Consider the following 17,780-nt stretch of genomic DNA (forward strand, 5'->3'; position numbering starts at 1 on the left):
CTCAACGGGGAACTCTGACTATTTCCTCACTTCTTCACACATGGCCTCATGGAGCCTGGGAACCAAGTTCACTTATTCTACCCTGAAAATGTCACCACAATCTTATAGGCTTTTTTTTGTGTGTGTGTGCTGTGGTGATTCTACTCCTACACAAAGCATCTCCCTTGGGCTATTGTATCCTACCAAGTGTGTATAAAGTCTTTATCAAGGCTGCCTTACCCTCCTAAATACTGCAAAACCATCCTGTAAACAGAGGCCATTCTAAAGCACTGTTAGAGCCACTTAAAAGAGCACTCAAAATTAAAACCAAATGCCAGGGATTCAAAATAGTATTGCCTTCAGGATCTGTCAACTGGGCACCTATTACAGGCCAGGAGTTATATTCTTATTTAATATTATGACATAGGTGGCATTTCCCCCACTTTAACTGAAAAAACTGAAGCTCAGAGTGATGAAGTGACTCTCTAGGTTTCCATAGCCAGTGGGGAAGAGTCTGCGTCAGATGCGGTCACATAACTCACCCATGTAAGCTGGGATGCCTCTTCTACTCCTCGTATGGACTTGTCACTTTGGGGATAACTCACCATAACCGCATTGTCATTCTCACCTTTACTGGGAGGTTGAAGAATGAGGTAGGCCGTCTTCTCCATCTGGGTTTGCCCTCCCCTACCATGGGCAGTTTTCCAGATGCTACACCCTGCCCAGGAAAACCTGCTTCTGCTTATGTTCTTCAGTTTGTGCCCTTACAGTGCACAGCTTGTTCATCCAACAAATATTCATTGAAGGCAGATGATGTGGCAGACACTCCAAGGCACTGGAGGTGGGACAGCGGACATGGAAGGCACTGTCTTCCTCTTCCCAGAGCTTACTGCACATGATAATTATGGTTTCTGAGTGCTTCTGATGTGCTGGGCCCTTAATAGGTAGTATCCAATTTCAGCCTCCCAACTACTCTAGTTGTTAGGCCCATTTTATAGATAAGGCACCAGGAGCCCAGGGAGACAAAGTAAGTTGCTCAGGGTTGTGAAGCACATATGTGGCAAGGTGAGGGCTAGAACACAGGGTTTTCCCCACCATGCTATGCTGCTCCCTGGTTAGAGACATGAAGTATGATTTCATGAGCCTTACTCTGTCCATGATATTTCTAGAGTCCTCCAGACTGTCCCTTCTCCTTTACCCTGGCCCAATCATGACACCCCTTGCCCAATTCCATCCTTGCTAGCCACACACAGCCCTTTAAATTCTCACTCCTTTCCTATAAACAGTCAGGAATTTGGCTTTAGTCAGGGAAATCTCAAGAGTTTCAAGGCTTGGCTCTGGGGCTCTCATCCTTGCAAGTTTCTCCCAAGGAGATGAAACCAGGAGAAATACATTTTTTTTCCTAATCCTCTGGTCTGAAATTGGAGTAAGGAAAATGTGTCAAGACTGTATTTGAAAACTAAATATTCAATCATAGTGGGAGAAATGCTTACAATATAATTTTAGTCTAGAGAGGCAAGAATAAAACTATATGATAAATGGCACCACTGTTTGCTGAGAATTTAAAGGGCTGTGTGTGGCTAGCTCTGTGTCAGGGACTAGGTGGAGCATTTTATATACATTATGTCTTTTAATTCCTGTGGGGAGTCTTTTAATTCCCATAGGAAGGGTATTATTTTTCCCAGTTCACAAATAAGGAATCTGGGCTTTCAGGGAGGTTAGGTGAACTTCTTAAGGTCACAGAGCTGGTGACCCTGAGTCAAGACATGAACCCCAAGGCCATTTAACTCAAAGTCCACAGTTAGAACCAATGGGTTAATCACTATGTTGGCAATCTTGTAAATAAGCATAGAGATCATGAGAAAAGTCTGGGTGGTGGGGTTTCGGGTCATCTGTGACTTTTACAATCTTCGGTCTTCTGAATTTTCTAGACTTTCTACAAAAAGCACCATTATTTTTTTACTATTAGAAAAAATTACAACACAAACTTTTTTTTATGGTACTGGGGAGTGAACCCAGTGCTTCACATGTGCTAAGCATGAATTCTATCACTGAGCTATATCTGCAGCCCAACAAAATTATTTCTTAAAAAAAAAATAAATAGGGAAATAATTCCCATTTTTTCAATGCTACAAGGAATATTTAAAAATGAAAAGATAATGTGTGCTTCATGAATTTGCCCCAACTGGTTCTAGAGTGTTCTCCCTCTCTCCTCCTTCCTGTCTTTCTTTCACTCATGCCAGATGCTACAGCAGGAGCTGGGGATAAATTTGTGAATAAATTAAGGACTAGCATGTGCTCTGACACACAGCAGACCCATAATGAAATTTAGTTAGATGGATGAACCAATAGATGGAGAGATGGGTGGGAGTGGGAGGATACATACATGGATGAATGAAGGCCCACTGGCTGAAATTACAGGTTCCATACTGAGAAGAATTCTGAAAATAGGCTCTTGAACTACTGCTCATTGCAGTGTAGATTCTTGTCTATAAGAAATATTCTCGGAGATACCAAGGAGACCAGCCAAGGGAAGTAGAAATTAGTAACAGCTGGAGATGTGGGGCTCAGAAGTGCTTGTTAAGCAACACATGGATTGTAAACAGGAAATCTGGAGGCTGAGCTCTCTCTCTCTCAGCAAAGGGAGACTGAACTCATGGCCTATGTTTGCTTTGTACCAATGCCAATAGGTCACATAAAAAAGGACTTTTTTGTTGTTGTTTTTTGGGGATCTGGGGATTGAACCCAGCAGTGCTTTACCACGGAGGTACATTCCCAGCCCTTTTTATCTTTTATTTTGCGACAGTTTCACTAAGTTGCTTAGGGACTCACTAAATTGCGGAGGCTGGCCTCGAGCTTATATTCTTGCTTCAGCCTCCTGAGTCACTAGGATTATAGATGTGTGCCACTGTGCCCAAAAAGACCTTGCTCTTTGAGAAAGAGCTATCACAAGTACGTGCTGATCTCCTTGGCTTCTGAGCGTAGTGGTCAAGAAGGGGTTCAAGTGTGATGTCCCTTTATCCCATATTCCTTTGGTGTTCAGATTACAAAAACTCACTGAGCTTCAGAGTAGCCAACTATATAGTAGGGACATTAACAAGACCACTTCAAAGGGTAACAATGAAAATTTAGTGATTCAGTAATAAAAATTACCTTTTATGAAGATTTCATTGTGTGCCAGCCACAGCATTAGGTTCATTATATAGGACAACTCATTTAACTTCTGTCTAATAAGTTAGGAATGTACCTGTCGTGTCCTAATAAAATCTGGCCATCATCTCCTCCCCACAAATTCCTCCCTGCAATGGTACTATTCTTCTAAAAGATGACTTTTAGGTTCAATCCCAGCATAAAAACAAACCAACCAACCAACAACTTTAGCAAAACAAAACAAAGCAAAAGCCGAAACAAACAAACCCCGCTTCCAAATGTCCTTTTTATAATACTGGGGATTGAACTCAGGGTGTTGCACATGACTTAGGTGCAAGCACTTTACCACAAAGCTATTTCTGCAGTCCCAAAACATGACTTAATGTTACATAATGCTCTGTCTGATATTTGTAACACCTTAAATTGAATGCTTTCTTATTTGGGGATGCTTAAGTTGTTTCCAATTTTTTTTTTGCAGTGCAGCTTCCTCTTTGATCTCCACAAGTAATCATAATAATCTATTATGTGCCTCCTACATGCCTGGTGCTGTTCAAAATTCTAAGTACTTAACCCTTTAGCAACCCTGTAAAGGATGGACTGTTTTCATCCCAATTTATAGATGAGGTGCAGAGAAGTAGTGGATATTTCCTTATAATAGATGATATTCTTCAAAGTGGGAAAACTGAATCAAAGAAAATATACATTTTAAAGTCTTCCAGAAAGATGTGGCAGTTGCCAGTGGCTAAACCAGCAGGGTAGCTTGACCAGTGGCACCCAGCCCGTTAATCCCTTTGCAGCTAATGCCATGGATTTCAAGCCTTGCTGATAGAAGGATCCCAGCTTGGGACACAATCTTCCTCCTCAGTCAATACACAGATGGTTCTTAACCCCAGCTTCTTAAAGGCTGAGTCCCTGGTCACAGGGCAATCTAGACAATAGGGTGCTGCTATCTCTTCATGCTCTACCCCTTGAAGACAGAATTAAAGCATATGCTGTGGAAATGGAGGGACAGTGACATAATGCTCATGTTTCATGTTCTTTGGTGGCCAGGTAAGAGGACAAAATTACCTTAGTGGTGCCTTATCCTTGAGCAACAAGTCACCAGGATCCCATACACAGAAAGGCCTGTGAGGTCACCAAGCGGTGCAAGCTTGATCTGCACCTTGGATAAAAGCTGTTGATCAACCTGAAGGATCTCTCTTACATTAATTTTCCAATGAATTCCTTCTCACCATCAGGGACTTTTCAAATGCTACTTCCCACTAGGAGCCTTCCCTGATTCTCTAGGCAGAAGCAATTCACTATTCCCCAACACCTCCCACAGCACAAATTCTGTTTTCCTCCCATTATTGCTAGTTGTTTGCATTTGTCCCTCTCACTGTACTATAAGACTTTGACAGCAGAGCCTTATTTTAAGAGGTTAGCATGGTGGACTTTGTAGTTATATATCTGAGGTCAAATCTCCCATCTATACTGGCTGTGTGACTTTAGGTAGTCACTAAACCACTCTGAGCTTATTTTCCACCTGTTTAGTAGAATAATAACCAGTCATTTCATAAGGTTGTTGTGAGACTAAGTAGGTTCATGATAAATTTTAACTCTTAACATTATATCTTTTAATTTCTGTAGTACCCAGCTTGGTATATTTAATTACCAAGGGCTGCATAAGTATTTGTTACCATTATTATTGGAATTATTCAAGCAAAGCCAAGAGGTAGGATGTACAGGGGTCATGATTACGGGCTCTGGATTGCTTGGGTTCGAACTCTGTGTTGGCCACTTTCTAACTGGGTGGCTGTGTAATTAATCTGACTTTCCCTGAACCTCAGTCTCATTATCTTTAAAATTGACATACAAAAAAAAATAATAAAATAAAAAATACCAAAAACCCGCTGGGCACAACTGTATCTGTGCCTATGTTCCAGCTACTTGGGAGGCTGAGACAGGAGGATCACTTGAGCCCAGGAGTTTAAGTCTAGTCTAGGCATCATAGGGAGATCCTATCTCAAAAATGAACTTAATAAAAGCACTGACTTTACAGAGTCCTTCATTTAACTCAGGGAAGAAATTATTTTAACAAGCATTAATGTAATACTCAAAACACAATAAGTGTCTAATAAAAGGTTTTATAATTTATAGTAAATGGTCTCAACCCTTTGGGAATTCTCTCTCTGCAGGTCATCAAACGCTGTGACCTTATACTCTTAATGGAAATCAAGGACAGCAACAATAGGATCTGTCCCATGCTGATGGATAAGCTGAATGGGTAAATATAAGGGGGAAGGGATAGAGGTTCTGAAGGAAGTCTGAAACTGATGTGAGAGCCAGCACTTATTCTGACCATAAAAATCAGATGGCCAGTGCTGGTCAGACTTCTTACTCTCTTAGCCATGGTCCTAAACCTGATGGCTTTAATATGATAAAATAAAACAAGGGGAATAGGTGATGAATTAATACAGAAATGAAAACAAGATTCTGAGCTAAGAAGTCCTGTTATAAAGATTGAATGTTAACAATAGAAGTAAGATAAATACAATTATTATGTATTTTCAGGCTGGAACATCATGCAACTGTTAAAAAAAAAATCCACCTACTACAAGGCAGACATGATTATACATACCTGTAATCCCAGCTCCACAGGAGGCTAAGGCAAGAGGATCACAAGCTCAAGGCCAGCCTGGGCAGTAGTGCGACTGGCTCAAAATAAAATAAAAAGGGCTGGGGATATATAGCTCAATAGAAAAGTGCCTCCTGTTCAGTCCCTAGTACTAAAAAAAAGAACATGCTTACAAAATAAGTAATATTCTAGCATGAAAAGATAGCTGAAATATATTGAAAATACCAAGTTTAGATCTGTAAGTACAGCAACCCATTCTAGACCCCATGTTATATTTTCCACGAATAAGGGCAAATTTGTGTTTGGGAGAGCACAGAAGAGACTGGAAGGGGAGCTCCAGACTGTTAATAGCTCCAGGGGGGCGTGATTGAAAAGGAATGGGTCACTTAAGGAATGGAGAACAGTTACTTTTTAATACTTCTGTATAATTTGAATATTTTATAATCAGTCCAGGTTGATTTTTATAATTTAAAAATAAAAGCAACAGGGGCTGGGGTTGTGGCTCAGTGGTAGAGCTCTTGCCTAGCGTGTGAGGCACTGGGTTCAATCTTCAGCACCACACAAAAAAGTAAATAAATTAAGTTATTGCATCCATCTATAACTAAAAAATATTAGCAACAAAAAAGTAGTTTCCTCAAATAGTTTTAAATGACATTAGCTGATATTTATGGTTTATATTATTTCTGAATGAGTAGCAGATTCAACTCACTAGTTAGCTTGCAATCACTGTACCAAATACCTGAGATAAACAATTTATAAAGATGAAAGGTTTACTTCATCTCACAATTTTGAAGGTTTTGGCTCATGGTTAGTTGGCTGCATTGCTTTTGGGACTGTGGTAAGGCAGAACATGATGGTGGGCATGTGTGGTTGGGGAGGCCTTTTGACCTCATGGCAGCAGGCGAGCAAAGAAAGAGAAAAAAGAGAAGGGACTAGAGTTCTAATAGCCCCTTCAAGGGCATGCTCCCAGTGTCCTAACTTCCGCCTACCAGGCCCCACCTCTCAAAGGTTCCATACATAATGATAGCTCAACAAGTTGGCAACTAAGCCTTCAACTCTTGGGCTTTTAGAGGACACCTCTCCAAACCATGAGAACTGAACCTACACAAACCTACCCAAGTGACCACCCCAAAGTGAGTTTAAAATGTATATTCATGCTCCCCACCCCAATGGATAAGAATATCTGTGAAAGAGAATATGTATTTTAACAAGCTTCTGAGTGATTCTGATGTTCCTTAATTTTTTGTTTATTTATTATAGTATTGAAATCCACAAACCCAGGGCCTTGTGTATGCTGGGCAAGTGCTCTACCATTGAGCTACACCTCCAGCTTGACGTGCCTTAATTTTTTAAAACTTCTAATATAATGGGTGTGTTTATAAATAAATAATAAAACTAAGCAACAAACAAGAGTACACAATGGGTACCATGCTCTCTCAATTGTTTTGTTTGGTACCAGGGATTAAACCCAGAGGTGCTTATCCACTGAGCCACATTCCCAGCCATTTTTATTTTTTATTTTTAGACAGGGTCTCACTAAGTTCTTTAGGACCTTGCTAAATTGCTGGGACTGGCCTCAAATTTGGGATCATCCTGTTTCAGCCTCCTGAATTGCAGGAATTACAGGAGTGCAACGTCATACCCGATTTCTCTCAATTGTTTTTAAAAAAGCAAGATTCAAATGAAATTCAGCAAATATTGGCAGTAACTATTTTAGGGTACAAATTTATAAGCAATTTAAGAGTAATTTTTCTACGTTTTCCAATTACACTCCCCCTTCTTATGAAATTTCTCAAATATACATAAAAGCCCAAAAACTGTGCTTTAACAAACAGAAACATCTGGCCATTATTAGACTTTGATAGTTAGGAAAACTCACATTGTTCTTTAGCAAGGAAGGGTCAATTTGGACTCACTAGACCTGGTAAGGGAAAATTAGGAATGTTCTCTTGCTTCCACAGGGCCTCTTAGACTTGCCCCGACCCTTCTCTAGCCCTAGTTTCTTATCTGAAAATAGTCCAGATAAGCGTATCGTTTTTAGTCTCACCAGGTCTTCTGTTTCTGGATCTGATCTTTGAAAGGTAGAGACAGAGACACCTCATAGGGGTTAGGAGCCCATGCTTTGCTCAGACTACCTGGATTTTGATCTTGGCTGTGCCACAACCTTGGGCAAATTACTTCTTTGTGCCTCATTTCCCCCAAATGAGGCACAAAGGCATGATCAGTAAGTACCAGTGGTGTCTATAATTACTAAATGAAAAGGAGTTATAATAGCAGGTGACGTCCAAGGGGTCACACGCAACTCCTGATCAGGCAGCTGCCAATCTGTTTATGTGTGCTATTTCATTTACTCCCCAGAGAACCCAGTGGAGTGGATACTATTACTGCTTCCCTTATAGCTGACAGAACTGAGGCACAAAGAGGAAAGTCCTGCCCAAGGTCACCCAGACAGTAAATGGTTGAGCCTACATTTAACCCAAATCATGTTAGACTCAAAACCAGTGCTCTGTTCTTAGCCCCCTCGGTCTTCCTTGGAGTGGCCCCGGTCAGCTTTCAGGAGTGTGGGGTACAGGTGGACTCCAGGCATCTCCCCACAGTCAAGCTAGTGCTCCCCAACCTGCCTTGACTGTGCCATGGATTCCGACTCCCCTCGCCCCTTTTGTTTTCCTCTCTCTCCCCCCACCCCACTGGAAATGGAACCCAGGGCCTCCCGCATGTTAAGAGTACACTCTGTCACTGTACTTAACAGTCACCGAGGCTATCTTTTTATCCTCCATAGGCAGGAAGAGCCTTAGTCACCTCACAGCTGAGTCACTGCATACAATTTGCAACTCAGGCCTTGACAGGCTGGATTCAGAAGAGAGCCAGTTTTCTGAACTGAGAACCCATCCTCACTCCTGAGGCCCCATTACCGAGTCTGGCTTAGAACATGTCTTTGAAGCACCAGAATTTCTGCAGAGTCCAAGTTGGCTCTAAATAGTCACTCTGTTCTTTCCCAATGGACACTGAGACTCTGCCACAGTTGTAGACAGGTCCTAGATCTTTTCGTGGGTAGATGGAGTGAAACTGTGTCAGGCTCTGCCCAAAGTGGAGTCACCAGCTGGTTTGACAAAGGCACAAGGAGTAGTTTCCCCGATGTAGGCGAGAGGTAGGGCTCATGGGCTGTCATGACTATATTCCCATCTCCAGGACATGAACAAGAGTGACTTGAAATCACAGTCCCCATACTTGGGAGAAAATGCCTGAGTTTCAGAGGAGAGAATTTTCTCACATGTGATGAATGCTTAGGGGCTGCCACAGACAAGGCCACGTGATAAGGTTGACTCCAACAGAAAGGATGGGTGCCACAGAAAACCTGCTGGGTTCGATCCTCAGCACCACATACAACAAAGATGTTGTGTCCGCCGAGAACTAAGAAATAAATATTTTAAAAAATTCTCTCTCTCTCTCTCTCTCTCTCTCTCTCTCTCTCTCTCTCTCTCTCCTCTCTCACTCTCTCTTTAAAAAAAAAAAAGAAAGAAAGAAAGAAGGGCCAGGCTAAGATATAGCTTGGTTCAGTGGTAAAGTGCTTACCTATCATGCTCAAGGCCCTGGATTCGACCCCCAGCACAACAAATAAGTAAATAAAATGTAAAAAAAAAAAAAAAAAAAAAAAAAAAACAAAAACAAAGGCTGTAAAGGTCTGGCAGATCACAGTTCCATTCAATGGTGGCTCTTCTTATCAGACTGAAAAGCTATAATGATCGGTAGCTCTTCCACACAATGCCATAGGGAATATGAAGGCAGATTGGAGTGAGGAGAATGTGTGCAGCACAGAATGTTCATTCTTTGGGGGGGTTGGGGTGGGTGGGGATATTCATTCTTTAAGATACAGTGTGAAATCTTTATGTTTTCTAGAAATTCAAGGAGAGACATTACATACAGCTATGTGATTAGCTCTCGTCTTGGAAGAAACACATATAAAGAACAGTATGCCTTTATCTACAAGTAAGTATAACCTATGCTGTCTGGTTCTACTTAAAACTGTGAACACAAATTTAGTCAAAAATTAATTTTTCTTCAAAACCAGATTTTGATTTCTAACCAATTCTCAATATCAATAAAAATAATTGCTATCAAAATTGGGATGGATACAAAACATTAAATCTTCAAACTGGAAAACATGAGCAGCTTTCTAACACCTAATTTGTTGGTTGACTTGATGGTTGCCTGGGACAGTTCTTTATTTTTCATGGTCAAGTCCTGGCCTGGGGCTAGAAACCAGAGTTGCCCAACATGACTGACTCCTGAACTTCATAGTCTTCTCTTTAGTCATTTCTGTCAGAACACTCCCTTGTGGGAGTCCCAGATGACTAGCACAGCCCAGATCTTCAACTCCCCAGGGCCCAGGCAATATGAAGAGTTGACTCAGCCTTGTTCTCAGGCAAAAGATGCTGCCAGTGCTGGAGCCTCCTCTGAAAGCTAAGGGGACCTAAATCTCTACTTCTTCAAAGTAAGCAAACAATAGACTTTTTTTTTTCTCTCTCTCTCTTCTAGGGAAAAGCTGGTGTCTGTAAAGGAGAAGTACCTCTACCATGACTATCAGGATGGGGATACAGATGTGTTTTCCAGGGAGCCCTTTGTGGTTTGGTTCCAGTCACCACACACTGGTGAGACCCCCAGGGCCCTCTTATCCATGAACCTCCTCAGTGGCCCATGAGAGGGTGGCAGACCTGAATACCATGTGGACAGGGTTCCCGGGGCACATGCAGCATCTTCAGGGAGGCAGACACTAGGCTTGAGATGAAGATGTGCTGTTGCTTCTGATACCTTGAAGGTACTTTGATGGCACTAGGATTGCTTCTCAGAATATTAAAATGCAAGACCACCCAACCTGGATCTCATCTCCCAGGATCGGTGATAAATATTCTATTCTTACTTTCCATGTAGTATTTAGGTTCCTGGAAGTTTTTTGCTGCAATTCCATGGTCCCTCTCAAATACAGTATTCCTTAATTTTAAACAGCCCCAGGGAGCCAGGTTAGGTGGCACATACCTGTAATCCCAGCAATTTGGGAGGCTGAGGCAGAAAAATTGCAAGTTCAAAGCCAGCCTCAGCAACTTAGTGAGGCCCCAAGCAATTTAATGAGACCCTGTTTCAAAATAAAAAATAAAAAGTGCTCGGAGTGTGCTGGGGTTTGTGGCTCAGTGGTAGAGCACTCGCCCTAGCACATATGAGGCACTGGGTTTGATCCTCAGCACCACATAAAAATAAATAAATAAAATAAAGATATTGTGTCCATCTACAACTAAAAACAAAATATTTTTAAAAAAGGAATGGGGATGTATTCCTTGGTAGAGTACTCCTGGGTTCAAACCCCAGTACAAAAAGTCTAAAAAGTCCCAGTAATGACCACCAAAGGTGAACCCTGGCTGAAAGTTTCACTCTCCTTGCAGTCACTAGGTAGCAGACTCACCCATGAACTACTGCCAGGAGACAGGAAATCAAAATCATTTCTACCCTGAGCTTTGACAACAATATTATTGATCCCTGATTGAGTGTTGGCTTCCTATAACCCTTGCAACACACTTCACAATAGGGACTAGGATTGTCTCCTCTTTACATTTAAGAAAACTGAGGTTCAAAAAGGTGCAGCCACATTCCTAGGTCACCCAGATATTCAAGTGGATGAGCCAGGATTGTAATCCAAGCCCATCCAGGTGCCCATGTTCTTAACCACTATGCAGCACTCAATGGAGAGACAAGAATTAAATTTGGTTTGAAGATTGCAACCACACAGAATAAAATATATTTTCAGTACCTATTAAGTGCCAGGCTATGTTGAGGGCATGGGCAAGACAGGAAAGCTCCTTGCCCCCATCGAGTTATATTTTAGCAGGACATACAGATCATGACCAAATAAATATATGCTGGGGTAGTGGAATGCTCCATGGTAGAATGCATACTTATAATGCACAAAGCCCTATATTCAATCCCCATTACCAAATATATGTAGATTTATAAGTTCACCTACATGTACATCTGTATCATCTATACTGTCATATAAACAATATAAACACCAATACAAACATCCTGAATCATGAAGTTTTATTTCTGCCCAGGGCTAATTCTTTCAGGGAGGAACATTTCCAGAAAATAAACATGGAGGAGAAGGAGGATATTGAGGGTGGTAAATGCCCTTCAGAGAGCATGTACAGTAATCCTTTTTTTTTTTTGTCATATAAACAATTTGTATTTGGATGACAAGGGAAAGCTTCCCCGCTCCCAAATAATTACTTCTTCTCAAGAGTCCTGAACCTTTGTGAACTATTAAACAAACCAGTTTGCCCTGAGCCTCCATCCTATCCCTTCCCTAGCCATCCCCTCTCTTTTGAGACAGCACTCCCTCTAGGGAGTTTTCTCTCTTGAATCAGGAAATCTATGTTCCCTTGATCTGGGATTAAAGATGGAAAGACTTAGCTATTTCATTCATTCATCTGTCTATCCATCCACCAATCCATTCATTCATCCATCATTTTGGATCACCTTCAGTGTGCTGAGCACTGTGCTAGATAATAGAGCAAAGAGGGTAAACATGACAGACAAGTCTGCTCCCACCTCTAGTGGATTAAATACAGAAGAAGCAAAGAAAATTATTTCAGAGTATGAAGGAAATAATCACGAGGGTCCACTGGATAGTGGAATGGGGGGCCTACTTTAGATGGGGTGTCTAGGGATGGCCTCTTGGAGAAGACAAGGAATGGGGTGACTAGGGATGGCCCCTTGGGCTCTGACTTGTCAAAGCCAGCCATACAGAGGGCCGGAGATCAGAGAGGTTGGGAAATGAAGCAGAGGCTAAGGAGGTGCCCAGCAGACGTGGCTGGGGCATCAGCCTGCCCCTTGGAATCTCTTGCTGGTCTAAGTGATGGCTTCCCAGTGTGGCTTGAGCAGTGATCACCCCACAGTCTCACCTTGAAGCAGGATTGGGGACCCAGTCAGAGGAGGAGATGCTCAGGACAACTGATATTGGCAGGCAGGCAAGCAAGATTCTGATGTTTGCCTTCATGGTCACACAGATCCCTAGTGGTGGGGGAAGGTTTTCAAACACTCCACAAAAGGCTGTCTTATTTTTTTTTTTTAAAGAGAGAGTGAGAGAGGGAGGGAGGGAGGGAGGGAGGGAGGGAAGGAGGGGGAGAGAGAGAGAGAGAGAGAGGAGAATTTTAATATTTATTTTTTAGTTATCGGCAGACACAACATCTTTGTTGGTATGTGGTGCTGAGGATCGAACCCGGGCCGCACACATGCCAGGCGAGCGCACTACCACTTGAGCCATATCCCCAGCCCAAGGCTGTCTTATTTTTTAAGTAACTTTTTTAAGGCTTTTTTCTTGATTACAAAAGGAGTATGAACTGGTCGCAATTTTTTTCAAAAAAAAATTTTAATTAGAAAAAAATTTCCCTTTATATAAAATATAAAAACTTAAAAATTTATACTTTTAAAAATATAAAATATAGCCTAGTGTGGTGGTGTATGCCTTTAACCCCAGCAACTCAGGGCTGAAGCAGGAGAATTTTGGTAAGGAACAGACATGGGCACTGAGAATATAAGATTAAGGGAATAATTCTATAAGCTGGGCCCACTGTGCTGACCCCCACATACCCAGCCTGAGCCACATACATAGCCCTTTTTATTTTCTATTTTAAGACAGGGTCTTGCTAAGTTTCTTAGGGTCTTCCTAAATTGCTGAGGCTGGCCTTGAACTTGGGATCCTCCTGCTTCTTCCTCCAGAGACACTGGGATTACAAGCATGTGCCACCACACCCAACTATTTTCTTTAAAAAAAAAAAAAAAAGGCAATTTCCCCACAGCTCTGCTAGCTTAAGTCAATAGGTTATGTTAAATTCCTCAGCAAATAACCTGTTATCTGCAGGAGGGATGCAGGCTTGAAATGCCAATAAGTTACCCTAAAAGGGGGGATTTTTGTGATCCTTACACAAACCAGACCCCACAACTCAGGCAGCTAAGGATAACTCCCCTTAACCATAAAAATGTGTAAGAACTGGTTCCAATTAGAACTGATCAGCATGGGCCAAAGTGACCTAGAGTTTTCATGCACAGTAGGGACTTAAAAGTCTGTTGTCATCCTACTATCAAAAGTAAAGAGGTGGACCTGGGCAGAACTCTCTGGAAACTTCCCTGGAACCCCACTAAACCTGGAGGACAGGAAAGACAGGAGGTCAGGGGGTCCTGAAGGATGAGTGGCATCCAGCACAAAGGATGAGACAAGGAGTCATTCGGTTGGAGCAACCTCTAGAGAGAGAGCTATAAAACTGCTTTCTCTCTGTCTCCTTTTATTTTGCCTTTCCTCATTAGTAAAAGAATCATTAGTAAAATGTACCATTAATTTACAATTTCCAGATTTTCCCAGGATGTAACATTTCCTTGTTTAACAGATGCCAAACTATGTAACCAGACTCTATGTCTCCTAACCTGTCATTAACCTTTAAGTTTAAAGCACACCTGTACTTTATTTCTAATCTAGGATCCCATTTAAAAGTCCCCTTATAACAATCTTATAGTATATTCTAAAAGCATCTAAAAATGCCAACATTTATTCTCATAAAACTGGTTGAGCTGCTTTCTCAGAGAGTTTTTTTTTCCTTAGTCAAAGTACACCAGTTCCTTACTAATCTGTAACTAAAGGGCAGGCTCTGTATGTCAATCCCCCTGCCACTAACATTAACTATGCTTATTATAAGTCCCTGTGTAAAGTAAAGGAGGGTCTATTAGAAGGGAAATATATTTTTATTAGCCTTTTCTCCTCTGGATGAATACCATAGCCTATCCTTAATCAAATAGGCTACATATAGTGGGCTTTGTACAATAGGCATAACTATCTGCTTAGGCTCTTTGAGAGACGAGGATATGAATTTGGATTCTTAGTTGATATAATCAATTGTGGTACCTAGAGTTCCTGTAACATTTCCCAGAATGATTGTTGATACTTTTCTGTTTTGTCCTCAATGTCCTGATAGTAAAACAGCATTTTAAGTCATGAACCACCTGTTATACTCTAGAATTTAATTTGGTTTAGCAATAAGTATACTCATGCCTTCTATTAGGTTTATAAAATTAAAAGTCTCAATTACATAAAAAAGGGTCTCATGGTTTCTGTTTCCAAAAGTGTAGCCTTGCCAAAGACTTTCATCCTCACTGTGACCTTGTCCTTCACCAGAGGCCCTTCTCCTTTCTAAGAGTATCCACTCTCTCCCTTGAGAGTATCCCCCTTTCCCCTCTCCTATCCCTTCTAATAAACTCATGCCTGCTATTTTTAAGTGACTCATCTGAAATCTTTCTAACATGATCTCAAGAGTCAAGATAAAGAAAAGGCCTCTCGGGTTGCCTCAGCTTTGTGGCAAGCCTCTGCCCTATAACAAATTCCAAGTGCAAGGCCAGTCTGAGCAACTTAGACAGACCCCGTCTCAAAAATAAATAAAGGAGCTGGGGACATAGCTCAATGTTAGAGTGCTCCTGCACTGAAGAAGAAGAAAGAAGAAAGAAGAAGCAGAAGAAATAAAACCACAAATATGTACAATTTTTACTTATAAAATGAACCAGTAGAAAACTACAGATTTCCAGGAAAAAGGGAGATAGAGAGAGGGAAAGGGATGGAGGGGTAAGGGGAGGGGGGGAAGTAGGGGGAGGGAGGGAGGGAGGGAGAGAGAAAACATCCACAATGCTAGCAAGGAACATTACCTACCAGCTTTATTTTTCTTTTAGCAATGGAGGGCAAGTGGTAGAAAAGAGTTTTGTTGTTGTGGTGTTCCTGCTGAGGATTGAACACAAGCATGCTCTACCACTGAGCCACATCCCTGACCCTTTTTAGTTTTTGAGACAGAGACTTGCAAAGTCTCACAAAAATCTCACAAAGGCTGTCCGCAAATTTGTGACCCTTCTGGGGCTGGGGTAGCTCAGTGGAAGAGTGCTCACCTAACATGCATGGGGCACTGGGTTCAATCCTCAGCACCACATAAGTATAGAAATAAAGATATTATATCCACCTAAAACTAAAAAATAAATATTTTTTAAAAAATTGTGATCCTTCTGTCTCAGCTTAGGGAGTAACTAGGATTACAGACCTGTGCCATGGCACCCAGCAGAAAAAGTCTTTCATGTACTAAAAATAAGCAGCCCAATGACTCAAGATCATTAAAATCTTAGCCACTGCCTAGACCCTATGGGATCTTTGGACCCACACCATACAGCTCATGCCTTCTAGAAGGGAACGCCTATTTCCACAAGCAGTGTTGGAGGGTGCTGGGCAAGGAAAGCCTGAGACTTCTGATGCTTCCTGTTTTCCTAGCTGTCAAGGACTTCGTGATTGTCCCCCTGCATACCACCCCGGAGACATCCGTTAAAGAGATTGATGAGTTGGCTGAAGTCTACAAGGATGTGAAATGGCGCTGGAATGCAGAGGTGAGCATCTCTGTGTTTGTCAAAGTCCTGTCCATGTGAAGGAGGATGAGGGGGCAGGCATGTGCAGGCCACTACCAGCCTCACTTTAGATCTTTCCTCAGCCCTAAACATCCTTCTTTTTTAAATACACACACACATAAACACACATGAGATGGACACAAATACCTTTTATTTACTTACTTAATGTGATGCTGAGAATCCTCACATGCTAGGTGAGTGCTCCACCACTGAGCGACAACCCCAACCCCTAAACATCCTTCTTGCTAAATCTGCCTGGGCACCATCTATGTAGGACTAGGGAATTCATGCTCTGAACAATTTATAATGGATGCCAACATTTTTACTGAGTAACTCACTCATGCTAGGCACAGTGCTGAGGCTTCACAAGAATAAGTGTACTCACTGGGCACAGTGGTGCATGCCTATAATCCCTATGGCTGGGGAGGCTGAGGCAGGAGGACTGTGAGTTCAAAGCCAGCCTCAGCAAATTATCAAGGCCCTAAGCAACTCAGCAAGACTCTATCTCTAAATAAAATATAAAAAAGTGCTGGTGGTGTTTCTCAGTGGTTAACCACCCCTGGGTTTTATCCCTGGTACCAAAACAAGAGTGTACTCAATCCTCCCAATAGTCCCAGGAAGTTACTGTCCTACTTTGTAACTAAGAAGAGAGGCACAGAGAAGTCAGGGGTGTCCATTGCAAGTGACAAGTTCTCAAAGGGGCTCATTGAATGGAGGAGCAAATTATGTCTGTCATCCCTCCTGGGCCACATTATTTCCTCATCTGGAGGTCAGGAACAGGACCACCTGTGGCCATGAGGGTCCCTGGAAGCTTTTGGCAAATGTGGAAGTGCTCTGGAGGCTGTTTGCCACATTCCTCTTTTCTTCTTTTGAGATGTGCCTCCTATGATGGCCCTTCCTCCTCCTCAGTTCCGTGTTCAAAGTGCAAAATGAGTGAAATGTGAACACAGTTGATCAGAGTTAGAACATGGAATGGACAAGGGCCACATTTTAATTATTTATTTGTAAATAGCAGGACAAGGGAAAGTCTCATCTATTCATCCCCCAAATTATGAAATCATTCATTCATTCAACAAGAATATATTGATCATCTACTGAGCATCAGCCCTGGGGTGGTATCAGTGCCCAAAGGTAAACAAAAGGGGAAATTTATGGAAGAGGAGCCTTTAGTGAGGCAGACTGGGTTTCTCTACCACTTGAACTATTGATCTATGTAGCCTACAGCAGGTCACTTAATCCCCTTATCCTGTTTCTACTGGGTTTAATGATGCCTCCTACCTCCTAGTGTTTGTTGTTGTAAGAAACAATTTGAATTTTAGAAAACATTTAATGCTGGCCCTGCCTTATAGTGAATGTTCAGCAAATCATCCTTTCCTCAACTGTGCCTATTAATCTCAGGGGAAATTCTGACGGCTGAGGTCAAGATGAAATGTTCTTGAAGAAAACTCAGAAGTCAGCAACTACCCCAAACAATAGCTCAAACAAGGAAATCTGACACTTCCTCTGTATTATGGAATGTTAAAATGCTATTCCAAGAGCCCTGCAGGGAAAAATACTTCCA

The 17,780-nt window shown here is 41.9% G+C and overlaps 1 protein-coding gene across 1 annotated transcript in view; it reads left to right on the forward strand.

Annotated features, from left to right (window-relative positions):
• DNASE1L3 (deoxyribonuclease 1L3) overlaps positions 1-17,780 on the forward strand; it is a 76,392-nt gene that overhangs the window by 44,546 nt on the left and 14,066 nt on the right. Inside the window, exons 4-7 of the mRNA XM_081283823.1 lie at positions 5,307-5,395; positions 9,644-9,733; positions 10,283-10,395; positions 16,089-16,201. Of these exons, the coding sequence (XP_081139949.1) occupies positions 5,307-5,395; positions 9,644-9,733; positions 10,283-10,395; positions 16,089-16,201 (405 nt within the window). The remainder of the gene's footprint in view (positions 1-5,306; positions 5,396-9,643; positions 9,734-10,282; positions 10,396-16,088; positions 16,202-17,780) is intronic.

This window comes from Spermophilus citellus (genome assembly GCF_964194105.1).
Source record: "Spermophilus citellus genome assembly, chromosome: 3".
Classification (NCBI taxonomy): Eukaryota; Metazoa; Chordata; class Mammalia; order Rodentia; family Sciuridae; genus Spermophilus; species Spermophilus citellus.